This window comes from Podarcis gaigeae, assembly GCF_964106915.1.
Source record: "Podarcis gaigeae genome assembly, chromosome: 6".
NCBI lineage: Eukaryota > Metazoa > Chordata > Lepidosauria > Squamata > Lacertidae > Podarcis > Podarcis gaigeae.
The window spans coordinates 4,792,175-4,811,788 of record NC_139682.1 but is presented as its reverse complement, the minus strand read 5'-3'; the positions used below and the strand labels follow the sequence as shown (position 1 = coordinate 4,811,788).

The window sequence follows — 19,614 nt, the reverse complement described above, 5'->3', positions numbered from 1 at the left end:
TGGTGTTGCGCTGATTTCCTTCCCCAGCCGATGGGCTTCCTCTCTCTCTGCTGGGCCCCTCTCCAGCATCGCTCGAGAGCCTTGCCTCCACCTCTGGCTCCGATGTCAGTTCCCTGACAATATACATTTGCACAATACACGTACACAACACACTACCTAATTTTCATAGCATAAAACATACCTACATTACTTTATATAATACCTACCTGTACTATACATATCAACATACCTACGCACCTACCCCACACGGACATCCACCAAGTGACTTGACTTCCAGCCGTTCTTGTTACGCTACTTTATTTTTCCAACTAGCTTAAACACATTTCATTATTTCTTTAATCTCTTCCTTTACCTAAACTTTACTCTCCTTTCACTCTAATCATTTTCTGGATTCACGCCGTATCTGTCAGAAATTCTACTTTTTCCACATAAATTTTGATGCATTCCTTAAAAATAGCCCACTCCCTATTCATTTTTTGAATAAGGAGATACGGTACAAAATGGTACAGGAACTGGCAGGCTTTCTTATCTGATTTCTCCCCTGGTGATCTCTATGCACAGATTCTACTTACGTGTGTTATTCTTAATTGCCATGCTAGCGCAGGGGTCGCCAGCGCGATATCTGTGGGTGCCAATGTGCCCGCTAGTAAAATCACAGAATTGTACAGTTGGAAGGGACCCCAAAGGTCATGTAGCGCAACTCCCTGCAATGCAGGAATCTTAGCTAAAGCATCCATGACAGCTGGCCCCCCAACCTCTGCTTAGAAACCTCCAAGGAAGGAGAGTCCAACCACCTCCTGAGGGAGACCGCTCCACTGTCAATCAGCTCTTACGATCAGAAAGAATATTCCTATTGTTTAGTCGGATTCGCCTTTCTTATAACTTAAATCCATTGGCTTGGTTTCCACGCTCTGGATTGCTTCCAACAAAATATCAAAATACAGTAATGCATCGAACATTAAAAGCTTCCCTAAACAGGGCTGTCTTCAGATATCTTCTAAAAGTCAGAGTTGTTGTTCTGTTTGACATCTTGTAGGAGGGGGTTCCACAGGGTGGGTGCCACCACTGAGAAGGCCCTCTGCCTGGTTCCCTGTAACTTGGCTCCTCACAGTGAGGGAACCGCCAGAAGGCCCTCGGTGCTGGACCTCAGTGTCCGGGCTGAATGATGGGCGTGGAGACGCTCCTTCAGATATACTGGACAGAGGCCGTATATACAGATTGTGTGTGCGTGTGTGTGTGTGAATGAATGAAATAAACTTGTGGATTGTGGGTTGAATCTAATGCACTGCTGTGTAAATTGTGTTAGAATCAAATTGTTGGCAACCATTGGGTTAGAGTTCTATGAGGATTACAGAAGAAGAGGGGGGGTCCGACTGTGCCTTGGCCAAAGGCCTGGTGGAACAGCTCCATCTTGCAGGCCCTGTGGAAAGATGTCAAGTCCCGCAGGGCCCTAGTCTCTTGTGACAGAGCTTTCCACCAGATCGGAGCCACAGCTAAAAAAGCCCTGGCTCTAGTCGAGGCCAGCCTAACCTCCCTGTGGCCTGGGACCTCCAAGATATCCTCCGTGGGACATACCAGGAGAGGCGGTCCCATAGGTACGAGGGTCCTAGGCCGTATAGGGCTTTAAAGGTTAAAACCAGCACCTTAAACCTGATCCTGTACTCCACCGGGAGCCAGTGCAGCTGGTATAGCACCGGGTGAATGTGATCCCGCAGCGAGGACCCCGTAAGGAGTCTCACCGGGGCATTCTGCACCCGCTGAATGAAACACACACACCCCCTTTTGCTGTTGTGCACCATCTAGGGCAGATTTGGAGAGGGTGTGGGGCATACATGGGGGCGGAAAGAGAGGGGGGAAATCTGCTGCACAAGCATAAACCCTACTGCTAATGGAACGGGGGCATTTCATGAAATTCCTAAGCAGCCTACATCTCAACAAAAGTCAACATTTATTACATAAAGACACCACACTGAATACAACCACAGCTGCTAATAATAAGAGTCCATATTTTAAGTTGGATAATTAAGCAATACATCTCTCTGCACAAATGCACCCGAGTACTTAAGTAAAATAAACAAGAGAGAATGATATTAGAAAAATAAATACATCAAGTTAAGCGTTGGAGTACAACGTTTTATATATATACCTCATAAATATTGCAAAACACCCTCACATGTAAAGATACAGTTCAGGAGCCCTGCTGTCTTCCCCAAACACACTTTGAACCAACCATATTGCTTTATCAACTTCAATAAAACACTGAACACTCAGCAACTAATCTTTCTTCTTTGGTCTTCCATAAACACGATTTTAAAAGTGAGTCTGTAAGTGACTGTGGAGGCCAATTCTGGACCCACACGTCCTTCCACAGTGGGGACATTGGTTTCCGGGTAGGAGTTGATCACAGTGAGGGTTTGCCAAGCATGCCTTCCTCTTTGCACGTTTCTCCCTTGCATCCTGAGTTTGAGCATCTTCAAAACCCATGACACCTTTGGTCAGTGGCGTAGCGTGGGTTGTCAGCACCCGGGGCAAGGCAAGTAATTTGCGCCCCCTAACCCGTGGATTTGCGCCCCCTAACCCTAACCCCCAGATGTTGTGCCCGGTGCGGCAGGCCCCCCCCCACACACCCCACGCTACGCCACTGCCTTTGGTAAAGGCTGTTCTCCAACTGGAGCGCTCACAAGCCAGTGTTTCCCAGTTGTCGGTGTTTATATTACTTTTTTTCAATTTGCCTTGCGAGTGACAGCGCCCTTTGCGTGGTCATGCGCAGCCCTTGGACCGTATTGCGGCAACATTAGCACAGGCTTGGCTTCGCCTTCCCCCAGGTGGTATACCTGGAGGTCTCCACCAGGGGGTGGAGTCAGAGGGACTATAAAACCAGCTCTGGGAGGGGCAAAGGAAGGAGTTTGTTGGGAGTTGGGTGGTTGGGTGGAGTGGGAGTGAATTGGGATAGAGTCTGTGGGTAGGTTGAGTTAGTGTAGCGAAATAAGCTGAGCCAGGAACAGTTAGGAGCTAGGAGGACAAGTAAATATCTGAGAGGTGGTTTAGTGAGTGAGAGCAGGTAGTGGAAGTTATAGGTCTGGATAGGCACCCCATGATTGTAATTGACTGATACCATTTATGAAACCACACGCTTGTTAAACTGCAATAAATAAACAGAAGTTTATGATTCAATTTAACCCTGACTGGACTCAGTATTGTCCCAGGTAGGGCCTGGGTTGTGGCAGCGAGAAATAAAGTGGTGGCACAGGGATCAATAGACGGTGAAACGTCCAGGAACCCTGTGTGATCACCACAACACCTCCTCGCTTTGTATTTACAGTGGTACCTCGGGTTGCAGATGCTTCAGCTTACAGACCCACTAACCCAGAACCCAGAACTTGTGGCCCTCCAGATATTGCTGATATATGCTCATGTGATGCTTATTGACAGAACCCAGTATAGATATTCAAAAAGCACTGAAAGTTGGACAGGGAATGGAAGTTGCGACTCAGTGTGCTTTAGGTTGACACTGGTTTTCAGGACATTGACTGACCAAACCCAAAGAGGGCTCACTAATGGTTCCTCATCGTCCTGGAAGAAAGCGACAAGTGGGGTGTTGCAGGATTCTGTCCTGGGCCCATTGTTGTCCAGTGTCTTTATAAATACAGTGGTACCTTGGGTTACAGACATTTCAGGTTACAGACTCTTCAGGTTACAGACTCCACTAACCCAGAAATAGTACCTCAGGTTAAGAATTTTGCTTCAGGATGAGAACAGAAATCCTGCTCCGGTGGCATGGCAGCAGCAGGAGGCCCCATTAGCTAAAGTGGTACCTCAGGTTAAGAACGGACCTGCAGAACAAATTAAGTTCTTAACCTGAGGTACCACTGTAAAGTTTTTCTGCTCTTATTGCTTTCAAAGTTATTTCCTTTGCTCACTCTTGTTTGTACAGTGGAACCTCAGTTTTTTAGTGTCTCCGAAGCTGAACAATTTGGTTTTCGAATGTCAAAAACCCGAAAGTATTGCTTCCATTTTCGAACAGCTTCTGAGGCCCGTTTCTCCATTTTCTCAATGGACTTTGCCAACCATCCATTGAGCCTTGGATGTCAAACGTTTCAGAAGTCGAATGGTCTTCCAGAATGGATTACGTTTGACAACCGAGGTTGCACTGTACTTATGGAAATCACAAGAGCACCCGGTTACAGGTAATAGCTGGAAGCCCTGGATCAAGTTCATCCAATTTGTTGAATTAATGCAATTAAATAGTTTTAATTGGATTCTGAACAAATAGTTGCTGTTTTGAATTTTATTGTGTTATTGTTGTTGTTTAGTCATTTAGTTGTGTCCGACTCTTCGTGACCCCCTGGACCAGAGCACGCCATGCACTCCTGTCTTCCACTGCCTCCCGCAGTTTGGTCAAACTTATGTTCGTAGCTTGTCCAACCATCTTGTCCTCTGTCGTCCCCTTCTCCTTGTGCCCTCCATCTTTCCCATCATCAGGGTCTTTTCCAGGGAGTCTTCTCTTCTCATGAGGTGGCCAAACTATTGGAGCCTCAGCTTCAGGATCTGTCCTTCCAGTGAGCACTCAGGGCTGATTTCCTTCAGAATGGAGAGGTTTGATCTTCTTGCAGTCCATGGGACTCTCAAGAGTCTCCTCCAACACCAGAATTCAAAAGCATCCATTCTTTGGCGATCAGCCTTCTTTATGGTCCAGCTCTCACTTCCATACATCACTGCTGGGAAAACCATAACTTTAACTATACAGGCCTTTGTCAGCAAGGTGATATCTCTGCTTTTTAAGATGCTGTCTATCTTTGTCATTGCTTTTCTCCCAAGAAGCAGGCGTCTTTCAATTTCGTAATTTCCAGTATCCCTGCCAAGAAAACTCCATTATCTTCTTTAGTGGGTCATAAAATAATAGACTCATAGAGTTGGAAGGGACCCTGAGGATCATCTAGTCCAACCCCCTGCAATGCAGGAATATGCAGCTGCCCCATACGGGTATCGAACTTGCAACCTTGACATTATCAGCACCATGCTCTGACCAACTGAGCTATCCAGGTTGTGCAAGCCACTCTTCTGAATAATGTTTTCTACAGGGTAGAGGGCATTGGGCATGAGCTTATGGAACCAAAGAGGTGTTGGCCTGAAAAGTTTTTGGGAAACTGTATAAAAAGCCATCAATGCAACCTATTGATACAACAGATCAATATATTACAGCAATAGTGCATGAGAACACATCCCAAAGGAAATCATCACGTAACCTGTGTGAAACAGCCTCACGCTGTAGCAAAACAACACTCAGTGTTCAGCGGGCCTGTGCAACTTTCTAAATCTGGGCAATTGCTTTCTGCGTTGCAGCTTCCATTGAACAATAAACCCCACTTGGGGAAGTTCTGCTGGTTAAATAACTGCTTCTTAAGCAACTGTGCATGATTCACATCAGATAATACCCTTCTGGAAAAGGGCACAGCAGAGACCGCTGGTCATGTTATTTTTAGCAGCCGGACACAACAAATTGCTCATTTTAAAACACAGCTTTGACGAAGCAGCAACACAAAATGTACCGTATTCTTTGCTCTATAACACTCACTTTTTCCCTCCTAAAAAGTAAGGGGGAATGTGTGTGTGTCTTATGGAGTGAACGCAGGCTGCGCAGCTATCCCAGAAGCCAGAACAGCAAGAGGGATCACTGCTTTCACTGTGCAGCGATCCCTCTTGCTGTTCTGGCTTCTGGGATTCAGAATATTTTTTTTCTTGTTTTCCTCCTCCAAAAACTAGGTGCGTCTTGTGGGCTGGTGCGTCTTATAGAGCAAAAAATACGGTAATCTGGAGATCTTGAGGTCTTTCTAAAGAAAGCTCAACAACATTTGGGGTGTCCTGGTTTGTACTTTTAAAAAGATGACAACTCTAGCTGGTGGTTCCTTGGCTACTATGTTATGAGGCCATTTCAGGTGTGTCCTTAAGAGCTTTTGCCATAATGTTTATTTATTGATCTAACCAATTTGCATCCTGCTTTACATTCCGGCAGAACTCTCAAAGTGGTTTGCACATCTCAACAAAAACATACATTCCACATTCAATGCGACTGCTAATAACACTAATGTTTAAAAGGCCACATTTTAAGCGACATAACAAAAGAAGGATATGTCAGAACATACATTAGCATATAAGACAAATAAATATCTGTAAACAAAATAAATGCAAAATGCAAATCATATAGAAAATGTCAAAACAGCAAGCTACAACATCAGGAAAAAACACAACTAAAATATATAGCTTTAAAAATCTCATACATATTACCCCCCACCAAAAAAAGGGAGGGGAGGATAATTATTTGTACAATAACATTGTATTAAAAAATGTATATGTTAGAGGACAGTAGGCTTCAAAATGCATTATTATTAGTAGTAGTGGTAGAGGTAGTATTTAATTTAAATACTGCTTGCTTTCCAGAATGGCTTCTAAGCACTTTACAAGTTTTTTAAAAAACCAGTTATGAAAATATAATTATAAAAATATAATGTTGGTAGAAAATGACAGAATAAAATGGATTATATTAAGGAAATTAGCAAAAATGTGCCTATTAAGTAAAACATGCCTACAAAGGGGTAACTGTTGGGGAAAATGTGCCCGAAGCAGCTGATTAATTGTCATCAATACAATGGTACCTCGGGTTAAGAACTTAACTCGTTCCTCAGGTCCGTTCTTAACCTGAAACTGTTCTTAATCTGAAGCACCACTTTAGCTAATGGGGCCTCCCGCTGCCAAAACACGATTTCTGTTCTCCTCCTGAAGCAAAGTTCTTAACCTGAGGTACTATTTCTGGGTTAGTGGAGTCTGTAACCTGAAGCGTCTGTAACCTGAGGTACCACTGTACCTAAAAAAAGAGAAATAAATCTGCTAGTGGATGAAGGAACTTGGTGGACTGAATTTAAGATTAGAAAAATGAGAAACCAAGGGAAACGGAGAGAGAAACTGTGAATCAACAGCGGTGGAGCAAGCCGGTCGGGCGCCTGGGGAGGTGCGCATGCCCTGCACTCAGGGGCATTGCCAGGATTGTGGTTGAATCCTGACAAGAGAGAAGTACTGTTTTTGGGGTACAGGGGGCGGGCAGGTGTGGGGGACTCCCTGGTCCTAAGTGGGGAAACTGAGCCCCTGAAGGACCAGGTGCACAGCCTGGGAATCATTCTGTACTCACAGCTGTCCATGGAGGCACAGGTCAATTCCATGTCCAGGAATTCCAGGGCAGCTGTCGACCAGCTCCATCTGGTACGCAGGATGAGACCCTATCTGCCTATGGAATGTCTTGCCAGAGTGGTGCATGCTCTGGTTATCTCCTGCTTGGACTACTGCAATGCACTCTACGTGGGGCTACCTTTGAAGGTGACCCGGAAACTGCAACTAATCCAGAATGTGGCAGCTAGACTGGGAACTGGGGCGGCCACTGAGACCACACAACACCGGTCCTGAAAGACCTACACTGGCTCCCAGTAAGTTTCCGAGCACAATTCAAAGTGTTGGCGCTGACCTTTAAAGCCCTAAATGGCCTCAGCCCAGTATACCTGAAGGAGCGTCTCCACCTCCATCGTTCAGCCCGGACGCTGAGGTCCAGCTCTGAGGGCCTTCTGGCGGTTCCCTCCCTGTGGAATGCCCTCCCATCAGATGTCAAAGAGATAAACAACTATCTGACATTTAGAAGACATCTGATGGCAGCCCTGTTTAGGGAAGTTTTTAATGTCTGATATTTTAATGTATTTTTAATCTTTTGTTGGAAGCTGCCCAGAGTGGCTGGGGAAACCCAGTCAGATGGGTGGGGTACAAATTGATGATGATGATGATGATGATTTCTGCAGTGAGGATGAACGGAGGGGGAAGGCCCTTCGCTCAGCAGTTTAGCTGGATAAATCCCCTCCTCCCTTTTAAAATAGGTGGGATGGAGTGAGAGAGGGGAGGGGCTTTAGTTAAGAGGGAAGGGGCTTGGGGCAAACTTTGGGGAGATAGGGAGAGGGGTTGGTCAAGTGTGAGAACGGGCAAGGGGGTTGTGATAGGAATATTATGGTCTTAGATATATGGTAATGTTCATAACCACACGTACATAGATCAGCACAGGAAGACCGACCTGAAGCCATTTTGATTCCTAAACTGAGCAAATGTTTTCTCTGCAAGGTCAAAGTGGAAAAGCCTCCCCATTGTCTTTTCCTTCACAAATCCTGTCTTAAGGGTATGTCTGTGTTTGAATAGGGTGTGAGCCTGTGACCTGGCCCAGGAACTAAGTATTTATCACTACAAAAGACTGGCCAGGCTCCCCAGGCAAGCCAATCAAGTAACCTGCCAGACAGGAGATGAACAACAACAGGAGAAAAACAACATTCAAATTTCTGTTTAGGTATGATGTATCTGAGGGGTGGTCTTAGGTTACACCCCTTCTGTGATGTATGTATGATGTTTCTGGGGGTGGTCTTGATCTACAGGGTGGCAATTTCAAAAGTCTTTATAAGGCCTTGCACACTATTTTTCTGGGTCCTCCTCCTTTCCTGCATGTGAGGGGAGCACCCTGTTGCAACAGATCAATAAAGATCAGGCTTACGAGCTGCTTTGCTTCTCAATATTCTCTGGTTGGTCTCTGTTATTTTCTCCTACCAATAGGGAGCCTAAGTAAGGACTCTATATACGCTCTTGAATACCCCATATTTACAACAGGGTAAATTAATTATTATTGAGACTTTTTTTTTTTGTAAAATTGTAGCCTTTTTAATCCATGGGTAGGAATAATTGTTGCACCCGAGCAGAGACAAAAGGAGTCAAACAACACCAAGGGGTTAATCCAGAGAAAGAGCATTTTATTCTGCCATCGGGGGGGGGGGGGCAGAGGCACCTGTGTGATTCAGTTCACAAAAGACAGGCCGCACCGAAAACATTTTACAAGCAGGTTTTATCCTTTTTTCAAACCCCTTTTTTCCTCTCCCCCTTACAGATTCTTACATAGAAATGTTGCTTTTCGTTCTTTGGCTCTGCTCCTGCAAGTATGTTGCAAATCAATGTACCAGGACAAGGTCATCTTGGATCTGGGAAGCGAAAAGCTTGACTGTTCTCAGCTATGGGTTTGTTACAGCGTTTTTGCTACAGAGAGGACTGCTTAGTTCATGCTTTTTGTCTTAGAGGGAAATGCAGTTTTAAAAATGTGTACGCCGAGGCCTGGCTGGGGGGGGGGGAATTCACAAACAGTTTTTTAGGGCTTTCTGGGGTAACCCTAACTGTACCCCTTCAAAATGACTTCATGTTTGTTGTTTTTGTTCTTTACAGTCAAGCAGTGGGGTTGGCAAGTGAGGCAAGCGGACGTTGCAGCCCCTAGTATGTGGGTGTGTGGATATCATTCTGTGCAGGGGAGCCTGAAAGCAAAATGGGCTTTCCAAATTCGGGGAAGTGAAACTGGCTTCTATTAATTGCAGAAGGAAGTGTCACAGCCAAAAGAAAAGAAAAGCCTTTCTCCTGCAACTGAAACAAGAGTTCCCAAGACACAACGCAGACAGGAATGTGGGTTTTCCTGCCACTTTGATGGCTGCTTTCATCTCTTCGCTGTGGCTGATCCGTCTCTTCCTACAGCTCCACCTCTTCCTGCAAACCCCTGGTGAGTCTGGAACAAACAAACTTGTAAATGCCGTTAAATCGACTAGGACCTGCTTTCTGAGCTTAGTGAATCCTAGTGAAACACGCTCTCTAGGGAGGGAAGTGATTTGTGGCTTGCGTGCAGTAGAAACCCAGATGAAGAGGACCTTTCAAGTCTCTTCATTGCGGTCCATTTCAGATCCTTCCAGCGTTTATTGATAGGCTTGCCACCAGAAGATTAGGACCTGAGACTCAAAGGGTGGAAGTTAGGGCCTCCATAGGGGTAGATGCTAGAAGGAGCAATTTCTCAAGGGCTACTGGACATGTTGACTACATTAACACATAAGTGCATTGAGGTTAAATCCTGACAAGACAGAAGTACTGTTTTGGGGGGACAGGGTGCAGATGGGTGTGGGGGACTCCCTGGTCCTGAATGGGGCAACTGTGCCCCTGAAGGACCAGGTGCGCAGCCTGGGAGTCATTTTGGACACACAGCTGTCCATGGAGGTCAAGGTCAATTCTGTGTTCCAGGGCAGCTGTTTATCAGCTCCAGACTGAGACCCTACCTGCCCACAGACTGTCTCCCCAGAGTGGTGCATGCTCTGGTTATCTCCCGCTTGGACTACTGCAATGCGCTCTACGTGGGGCTACCTTTGAAGGTGACCCGGAAACTACAACTAATCCAGAATGCGGCAGTTAGACTGGTGACTGGGAGTGGCCGCCGAGACCACATAACACTGGTCCTGAGAGATCTTCATTGGCTTCCAGTACGTTTCCGAACACAATTCAAAGTGTTGGTGCTGACCTTTAAAGCCCTAAACGACCTCTGTCCTGTATACCTGAAGGAGTGTCTCCACCCCCATCGTTCAGCCCAGACACTGAGGTCCAGCTCCACGGGCCTTCTGGCAGTTCCCTCCCTGCGAGAAGTGAGGTTACAGGGAACCAGGCAGAGGTAGTGGCGCCCGCCCTGTGGAACCCCCTCCCACCAGACGTCAAGGCAATAAACAACTATTTTACTTTTAAAAGACAACTGAAGGCGGCCCTGTTTAGGGAAGTTTTTAATGTCTGATGCTGTATTGTTTTTAACACTCGATTGGGAGCCGCCCAGAGTGGCTGGGGAAACTCAGCCAGATGGGCGGGGTATAAATAATAAATTATTATTATATTATTATTATAAAACAGCCTGCTGGATCAGACCAGTGACCCATCTAGTCCAGCATCCTGTTCTCACAGCAGCCGGCCAGATGCTTAGGGGGAAAGAGCCTGCAATCAGGATTCGAACACAAGACCCTCTCCCCTCCTGCAGTTTCCAGCAACTGGTATTCAGATACATGCCTCCAAGAATGGAGGAAAGGACATCAGGGCTAGTAGCCATTGGTCGTCTTATCCTGCAAGAAATTGTCTAACCCTCTTTAAAAGCCTGCAAAGTTGGTGGCCGTCAACAAATAATTCTTTCAATACATTAGTAGCTGGTGACCGGTTAGGGAGCATGCCCCTGAATATCATTGGCATCTGTCTGTCTCGGGAGACAGTGGAGGAGTGTGCCTTTAAGGGCGAAACCAAACTGTTGGAAGTTTGCAGCACCTGCTGTGGCCATAGAGACCGATAGGGGAGAGACATGTTTTGTTGCAGCTGGGGCAGATGAAGGCGTCCGGTTGCGCCGACGCAGATGCACCAAGGCGTTTCTTCTCTGCGCTCCTCTGGTGATTGCTACGGATGTATCCCCACAGTTATTTCTGCTGCATTAGCAGCACCCAAGTGACCTCCCCGGGGTGCAAGCCTGGGCAGTGTGTATAGAGGTCCTAGGCTGCCCAGACGACAAGACTCACTGATGTGGTCCAAAGGAAAGCAGAGCAAGGTGTTTGGCACCAGCTTTGCTGCAGGAGTTGCTGGAAGGAGGCGGACAACCAGCCACCTTAAAGACTCAACTCTGGGTTTTTGTAGGGTTTACTCCTCAGCCTTTTCAAGAGTGGGGTTGGGGGTTGTTCTTCCATGGTTTTGAACTGGAGGTCGAAGGCTGCCTCCAGAGTGATTTAAATGTTTTCAATCAAACAGGGGTGGTAAAAGCAGAATCTGAAGAGGAACCAGAACTCTATGATGTTCTTTCAGATGCCACCCTTGTGAAGGTCAAGCAGGAGCCCAAATTTCTATCTGCATCCCTTGGAGAGAGCGTCACACTGCACTGCCAGCTGACCCGGGCAATTGTCCGGGCTACCGTGAAATGGTACAAGGAGTCCCAAGCTCTTGACACAGGAACCAATTCCCGGGTGAGAAGACTCCATCCTGACTCGCAAACAGACTTATCCATCCTCATCCCCAACATAGAACTCCAGGATGCTGGGACCTATTATTGTACCAAGGAAATCTTTGGAATGAAGCGGAAGGGGAAAGGCAGTGTGGTTTCTGTGGTTGGTAAGTGACTGACAAATTGTTATTAACATGGGTGGGGAAGAACATTATCTCCAAGCTGTGAGAGCCTCCAGGGCTGCCTTCTTGTGTTTTCCCAGAATTTCATTTCCTTCAAATGAAGATCAGCAGGGACTGTTGGGTCTTTATTTACACATATAAAGGTAAAGGGACCCCTGACCATTAGGTCCAGTTGTGACCGACTCTGGGGTTGCGGCGCTCATCTCGCTTTATTGGCCGAGGGAGCCGGCGTACAGCTTCCGGGTCATGTGGCCAGCATGCCTAAGCCGCTTCTGGCGAACCAGAGCAGCGCATGGAAACGCCGTTTACCTTCCCGCCAGAGTGGTACCTATTTATCTACTTGCACTTTGATGTGCTTTCGAACTGCTAGGTTGGCAGGAGCAGGGACTGAGCAACGGGAGCTCACCCCGTCATTGGGAATCGAACCGCTGACCTTCTGATCGGCAAGTCCTAGGCTCTCTGGTTTAACCCACAGTGAATACATAAAATCATAGAATTGTAGTTTGGAAGGGACCGATTCTGCAATTCTCCCCCAGGAGGATACCTCAGGGAAGGTGGGGTCACCGGCCTATTTCTCAAGGGACCAGCAAGGCTTATTTTTACGACTATAAGCTGTCTGTTTCCATCCCCGTCAGCACCCTGTCAGTCAAAAGGAGACCCTGGTGACGCAACTTTGGTTGATTTCTTCTTCCCTTCCCTTTTTCCATTTGTGTTGTAACATTTTAGATTGAAGTCATTGCTAGTTACTACCATATATATATATATATATATATATATATATATATATATATACACATTGCTTTGGGAGCCTTTCTGGCTGAAGAGTAGGATATAAGTCCCATGAATTAATTAGTTAATATTGATTTTTTCCTTAAAAGCTCAGAGCACAAAAAGTCCACATTTTAACAATTGGTTTTGTCTGCTCAGTTCCGCCCAAAGTGTGGCTGAAAATGGACCCTCCCACACCTGTCCAGGTTAATGACACTGTGACAGTCACCTGCTACGTGGAAGGCTTTTATCCCAGATACATCATTTTTAACTGGCTGAAGGACCGGGAGGTAACCCCGCTGGAGGCGCCAGTTTTCGAAATCCTGAATCAAGATGGGACCTTCTCCCTTCGGAGTTCCCTGGAAGTGACAGCAACTAAGCAGAACAGCTCTTCTGTGTTCACTTGCCGGGTTCTGCACGTCTCCCAGCCCCCCATTAGCAAATCTGCGGTGCTAAAAGTCTTAAGTAGCACAGGTAAGCCTGAACCCCATTTCCCCCAGAAGTATATGGATATATGTGAAGGCTGCTTTCTACCGAATCAAACCAATAGCTTGCTCAGCATTGCCTAGTGACGTTGAAGATCTCCATGGCTTCCCAGTCCTGCTACTGGACCTCCCACTAGCCAGAAATAAGGACATTAGTAAGAAGAGCCCTGCTTGTATTGTATCAAAGGTTCATCTCCTCCATCCTTCACCTTCAAGGAAGGTGCTCTGGAGTGCAACTCCCACCAGCCACAGGCAGCCAAACTTTGCTGGCCAGGGCTGATGGGAGTTGTAGTCCAAAACATCTGAAGGGCACCAGGTTGGCAAAGGCTGATTTAGCCCCATTCCTTTTTCCCCACAGTGCAGAACAGATGCTATTGAGACACATACTGGCAGAGCAAGGTGGCCAATAGTCCTCTCCTGTTGGTGCTTCCTAGCTGCTGGTATTCTGTGGCGTGCTTCCTCTTGACATCATCATCATCATCATCATTTATTATTTATACCCCACCCATCTGGTTGGGCTTCCCCAGCCACTCTGGGCGGCTTTCAACAAAATATTAAAATACCATAATACATCAAACATTAAAAGCTTCCCTAAACATGAAGGACCCATGTAGCTATCTCCACTTCCATCAATTTGCCTTCTCCCCTTTTAAAATCATCTAAGCCAGTGGTCCTCACCACATCTTGGGGCTAATAATAATAATAATGTTTACAGCTATACCCAAATTAAAATAACCACCAACCCCAACTAACATTTAACTAACCCCAACCCAACAAAAACAAAACAGGGGAAACAAAATTAAAACCATTTAAAACCCCATATATACAACCTGGGACCATCTTAATGCAACACATGTACTCTTCCAGTGTGGTTTGGGGCCTTCCCCCAAATTGCAGATTGCTTTGGAATGAAGCTACTTTGTCCACCCAGGCCAGTATTGTCTTTCTGATGTCATGGACTGGTTGGGCACAGAGGAATGGTGGGAGGAACCAGCTGGGGAACCAACAAGGGAAGAAGACTCAGAGTCCAAGGATTGGTGGTAGGGCAATGTTGAGCGGTCAAAGGGAGAAGACAGAGAAGGGGAAGTATCAGAAGCTGAAGAGGTAACAGGGCTTAGTGAGCTGAGAGAGTCTGTGGCGGAAAGGAGGCCAGAATTGGAGGCAGAAGCTGATGCAGGAGGGAATTGAAGCCAAGAGACAGAGATGAGTCTGGCTGTTGAAGAAGCAAGTGTGTCTCTTCTTTCTGCTGTGACAAGCTCCCCTCCTCACTTGTTCCCCAGAACCAGAAGAGGCATGAAAAGGGTGGAGGTGAGGTTGTCTGCATGCTGGTGTAATATCTGATTGCTTGGAAAAAGCCCTGGAGAGAACTTAGACAACTGTAGGGAAACAGAGTCTTTCAGTCTCAGCAACTAATTTTAAAGGAGAAAGGCAACTTGGAATACACTGCTCTGACACTCAGCCAGGTCTATGGAGGTCCTGTTTTAGCTGGTAAAAAGTCAACTCTAACTTTGAACTGGGTGATTACTGACTGGCCTGTGACATCTGACTTGTGGGGACTTTCCAGGTTTTGGCTTTAAGCTGGCTACTAGAGATGCTCTTATGCTTGAACTGAGCCAGTGGAGACTGGTCTGTTAGGAAGAATGGGGCACTTTCAGACCACCCCTGAATCTGAGCTCAGCCGGCCACCATCTGTCTACCTTCTTCCTTACAACCAATTCAGGATTTGGCCTTGTCTCTCAGCTTCCTCCTTCTTACGCTCAGCATTGCCCGTTGGTTGAACTCAGCAGGGAAGAGAATTAGGACAAAACTAGAATGAGTTGGCTCTGTCCATCATTGGCTCTGGTGCCCCTGCTTTCCGCGCCCCAATCCAAAAGGGCACCAGTCACCACTGCCAAACTTGTGACCTTCTGAAAGCAAAGTGTGTGGTGGCTCCTCTGTGGAAACTCCCTGAAGATTGCCCAATGCAAGTGATTCATGATGAACGCACGGGTTCATGGAAAGTGTCTTCTGTTGCCAACACCAACACTTTCCAGCAAAGTAACATGTCACCAAGGCAACCGTCTCCATAGGCAACTTTTTTGGCACAATTCCAATTTCCGCGGAGTGTTGACGGAGAGCTCTGTGCAGTCCCAAACGGCAACCACCTGCAGCAGCACACCAAGTCTCTCCAGGCACATGGCCAGCGCTTCAGGCCTTCTCCCGTATTATATCTGAAGGAGAGGGAGATGGAAAGGTTTCAGCAAACCATCTTTCGTGCATTGTGGATATTTACTGAGGACTTTTGCAGGCACCATGAGAGTTGCTGCTGTTCTGGGCTGCATCAATAGAAGTATAGCGTCCAGACCAAGGAAAGTTGTTGTTGTTGTTTAGTCATGTCTAACTCTTTGTGACCCCATGGACCAGAACACGCCAGGCACTTCTGCCTTCCGCTGTCTCCCGCAGTTTGGTCAAACTCATGCTGGTAGCTCTGAGAACACTGTCCCACCATCTCGTCCTCTGTCATCCCCTTCTCCTTGTGCCCTCCATCTTTCCCAACATCAGGGTCTTTTCCAGGGAGTCTTCTCTTCTCATGAGGGGGCCAAAGTATTGGAGCCTCAGCTTCACGATCTGTCCTTCCAGTGAGCACTCAGGGCTGATTTCCTTCAGAATGGAGAGGTTTGATCTTCTTGCAGTCCATGGGACTCTCAAGAGTCTCCTCCAGCACCAGAATTCAAAAGCATCAATTCTTTGGCGATCAGCCTTCTTTATGGTCCAGCTCTCACTTCCATACATCACTACTGGGAAAACCATAGCTTTAACTATACGGACCTTTGTTGGCAGGGTGATGTCTCTGCTTTTTAAGATGCTGTCTAGGTTTGTCATTACTTTTCTCCCAAGAAGCAGACGTCTTTTAATTTCGTGACTGCTGTCACCATCTGCAGTGATCATGGAGCCCAAGAAAGTAAAATCTCTCACTGCCTCCATTTCTTCCCCTTCTATTTGCCAGGAGGTGATGGGACCAGTACCCTTGATCGTTTTTTTGATGTTGAGCTTCACACCATATTTTGCACTCTCCTCTTTCACCCTCATTAAAAGGTTCTTTAATTCCTCCTCACTTTCTGTCACCAAGGTTGTGTCATCTGCATATCAGGAAAGTTGTAGTCCCACTCTATTCAGCCTTGATCAGACCACACCTGGAATACAGTGGTACATCCGGTTATGAACTTCATTCTGGAGGTCTGTTCTTAACCCCAAACCGTTCTTAACCTGAGGCACGGTTTCGCTAATGGGGCCTCCTGCTGCTCTCGCGCTGCTGGTGCGCGACTTCTGCTCGCATCCCAGGGAAAAGTTCGCTACGAGGAGCACCTACTTCTGGATTAGCGGAGCTTGTTACCCAAAGCATTTGTAAGGAATGGGATAACTGTGCCCCTGAAGGACCAGGTGCGCAGCCTGGGAGTCATTTTGGACTCACAGCTGTCCATGGAAGCACAGGTCAAATCTGTGTCCAGGGCAGCTGTTTACCAGCTCCATCTGGTATGCAGGATGAGACCCTACCTGCCCGCAGACTGTCTCGCCAGAGTGGTGCATGCTCTGGTTATCTCCCGCTTGGACTACTGCCATGCACTCTACGTGGGGCTACCTTTGAAGGTGACTCGGAAACTACAACTAATCCAGAATGCGGCAGCTAGACTGGTGACTGGGAGCGGCCTCCGAGACCACATAACACCTGTCTTGAAAGACCTACATTGGCTCCCAGTATGTTTCCGAGCACAATTCAAAGTGTTGGTGCTGACCTTTAAAGCCCTAAACGGCCTCGGTCCAGTATACCTGAAGGAGCGTCTCCACCCCCATCATTCTGCCCGGACGCTGAGGTCCAGCGCCGAGGGCCTTCTAGCGGTTCCCTCATTGCAAGAAGCAAAGCTACAGGGAACCAGGCAGAGGGCCTTCTTGGTAGTGGCGCCCGCCCTGTGGAATGCCCTCCCATCAGATGTCAAAGCGATAAACAACTACCTGAAATTCAGAAGACATCTTAAGGCAGCCCTGTTCAGGGAAGTTTTTAACGTGTGATATTTTACTGTATTTTTGGTTTTTATGGAAGCCGCCCAGAGTGGCTGGGGAGGCCCAGCCAGATGGCGGGGTATAAATAATAAATTATTATTATTATTATTATTATTATTATTATTATTATTATTATTATTACTACTACTACTATTACTATTACTATTAGGAGGACAGTACATAACCCGAGGTTCCACTGTACTGTGTCCAATTCTGGGCACCACAATTTAAAGATGTTGACAATTTAAAGGTATGCAGAGGAGGGCAACCAAGATGACCAAGGGTCTGGAAAACAAGCCTTATGAGGAACAGTTGAGGGAGCTGGGAATGTTTAGCCTGGGAAAGAGGAGACTGAGAGGAGATGTGATAGCCATCTTCAAAGATCTCAAAGGCTGTCACATGGAAGATGGAGCAAGCTTGTTCTCTCTTGTTCCAAAGAGTAGGACTCAAACCAATGGCTTCAAGTTACAAGAAAGATGATTCTTGCAGAAATCAGGAAGAACTTTCCGACAGTAAGAGCTGTTTGAAAGTGGAAAAGTCTCCCTGGGGAGGTGGTGGACTCTCCTTCCTTGGAGGTTTCTAAGCAGAGGTTGGGTGGCCATCTGTCAGGGAATCTTTAGCTGAGATTCCTGCATTGCAGGGGGCTGGACTAGATTGACCTTGGGGCTCCCTTCCAACTCTGCAATTCTATGATTCTACTGGTGAGCACACTGGCTCCCACAGAGATCACGCTGGCGACCCCTGCGCTAACATGGCAATTAAGAATAACACATGTAAGTAGAATCTGTGCATAGAGGACCATCAGGGGAGAAATCAGATAAGAAAGCCTGCCAGTTCCTAACACTTCATGCCAACTTTCCAAACTGAATATCAACACAGCTGCGGCCTCTTTCGCCTGCTAGAACCAGCAGTTTGCCTCCACGGAGAAGATGCCCTTGTCTGCCCACATACTGCTCTTCTTAGCTTATTGTCCTATAGCTGCAACACTGAAGACTTTTCCTCCTCTTTCCCCCTTTGGCTTTGCTTGGATTTGGGGTTCAAATAAATGTATCAGCTCTCCCTGCCACCAGCCAGCCGTACCAGGATGAACCTGATTGGGGGTCTCCAGAATGTCATGATTTTGCAGGAAGGATATGAGCACAGGCCATATCTTTTAGGTGTGCACATTTAAAGTGAATTAACGACTGTCACGCTTCCCCAATAGGTCAGGACCCTCCCCTGGAGGGTAGTGCAATTATCTAGGGGAGGGATGGCAAACCTTTTAGAGACCGAGTGCCAAAACTGCAACCCAAAGCCCACTTATTTATCGCAAAGTGCCAACATGGCAATCTACCGTATATTTCGCTCCATAAGACGCACCTAGTTTTTAGAGCAGGAAAACAAGGGGGGGGGGGAATCTGACTCCAATGTTGTACTAAACTTTGCTACTTTAAAGGGAGCCACAGTATATAATGAAGAATGTTAATATTCAGGGAGAGAAACCAGGGCTGTGCAAATGAGAAGTGCTTGGAGTATGGAAGAAGTCAGTATATAATGAAGAGAATGGAAAAAGGATAGACATTCCATTACAATGTAGCTGTTTTCATTATCACTGGGAAGTCAGTATGGGCAGCTGTCACATAAACTAAAATTTGAGCATTTTACTGTTATTAATCAAGAATGGTAATAGTCAGGGAGAGAAACCAGGGCCGTGGAAATGAAAAGTGCTTGGAATATGGAGGAACAGCAAACAGATCAAATGATTGCGCTCCAGTTCCTAAATCTGTGAAGTTTTCTCAAAACAGGCATGGTTGTTTTGAAAGGAAGATTCAAAGAGTGGGAAATGGAGTGATTGAACAAAGGACAGAGGAGGAAAAAAGGGCAGATAAACAGCTTCCATTCAGTACCAAGAGAAAACAATGTTTTGGGGTTTGGTAAACGTGGACTGTACTTATAAGAATTTGTATAATGAATTATAGATTTGGAGTGGAATATCAGTGCCTCTTTTCAGCAATAAAGATTAGCTCTGGCAGTCCCACGCTGAGTGAGGGTAGGCTGGACCGGCAAGTAGGAGTGGAATCATGCTGCTCCGCTTGGCAGCGTTGCTGCTTGCACGGGAACAGGAGCTGGATCAAGGCTGCTCAGCTGGGGAGATGCAGGCTCCATCACACTTTGAGGGGTTCGCGGCTGCACTCCCCTCAAGGGAGAAGCTTAAAGGAGCCCCCACATCTGCATCAGATCCCCTGCAACCCCATGAAGGCAGCCAGGTTGAATAGTTGCTGGGGTTGTGGAAGGTGGAGGCAGCCCGGAAGCTGCACCTGAGCAC

The 19,614-nt window shown here is 46.8% G+C and overlaps 1 protein-coding gene across 3 annotated transcripts in view; it reads left to right on the top strand.

The window, feature by feature from the left end:
• Positions 1-19,614, top strand: part of LOC310847139 (immunoglobulin kappa light chain-like) — a 450,671-nt gene that overhangs the window by 427,186 nt on the left and 3,871 nt on the right. The window contains exons 2-5 of one of the 3 annotated variants that reach the window (XM_083744705.1): positions 8,388-8,600; positions 9,435-9,613; positions 11,647-12,003; positions 12,946-13,260. In XM_083744705.1, coding sequence (XP_083600831.1) covers positions 9,541-9,613; positions 11,647-12,003; positions 12,946-13,260 — 745 coding nt within the window. In that variant the 5' untranslated portion in view covers positions 8,388-8,600; positions 9,435-9,540. Of the gene's footprint in view, positions 1-8,387; positions 8,601-9,280; positions 9,614-11,646; positions 12,004-12,945; positions 13,261-19,614 lie in introns of those variants that run through there. The other 2 variants (XM_083744704.1, XM_083744706.1) reach the window with 2 other exon arrangements.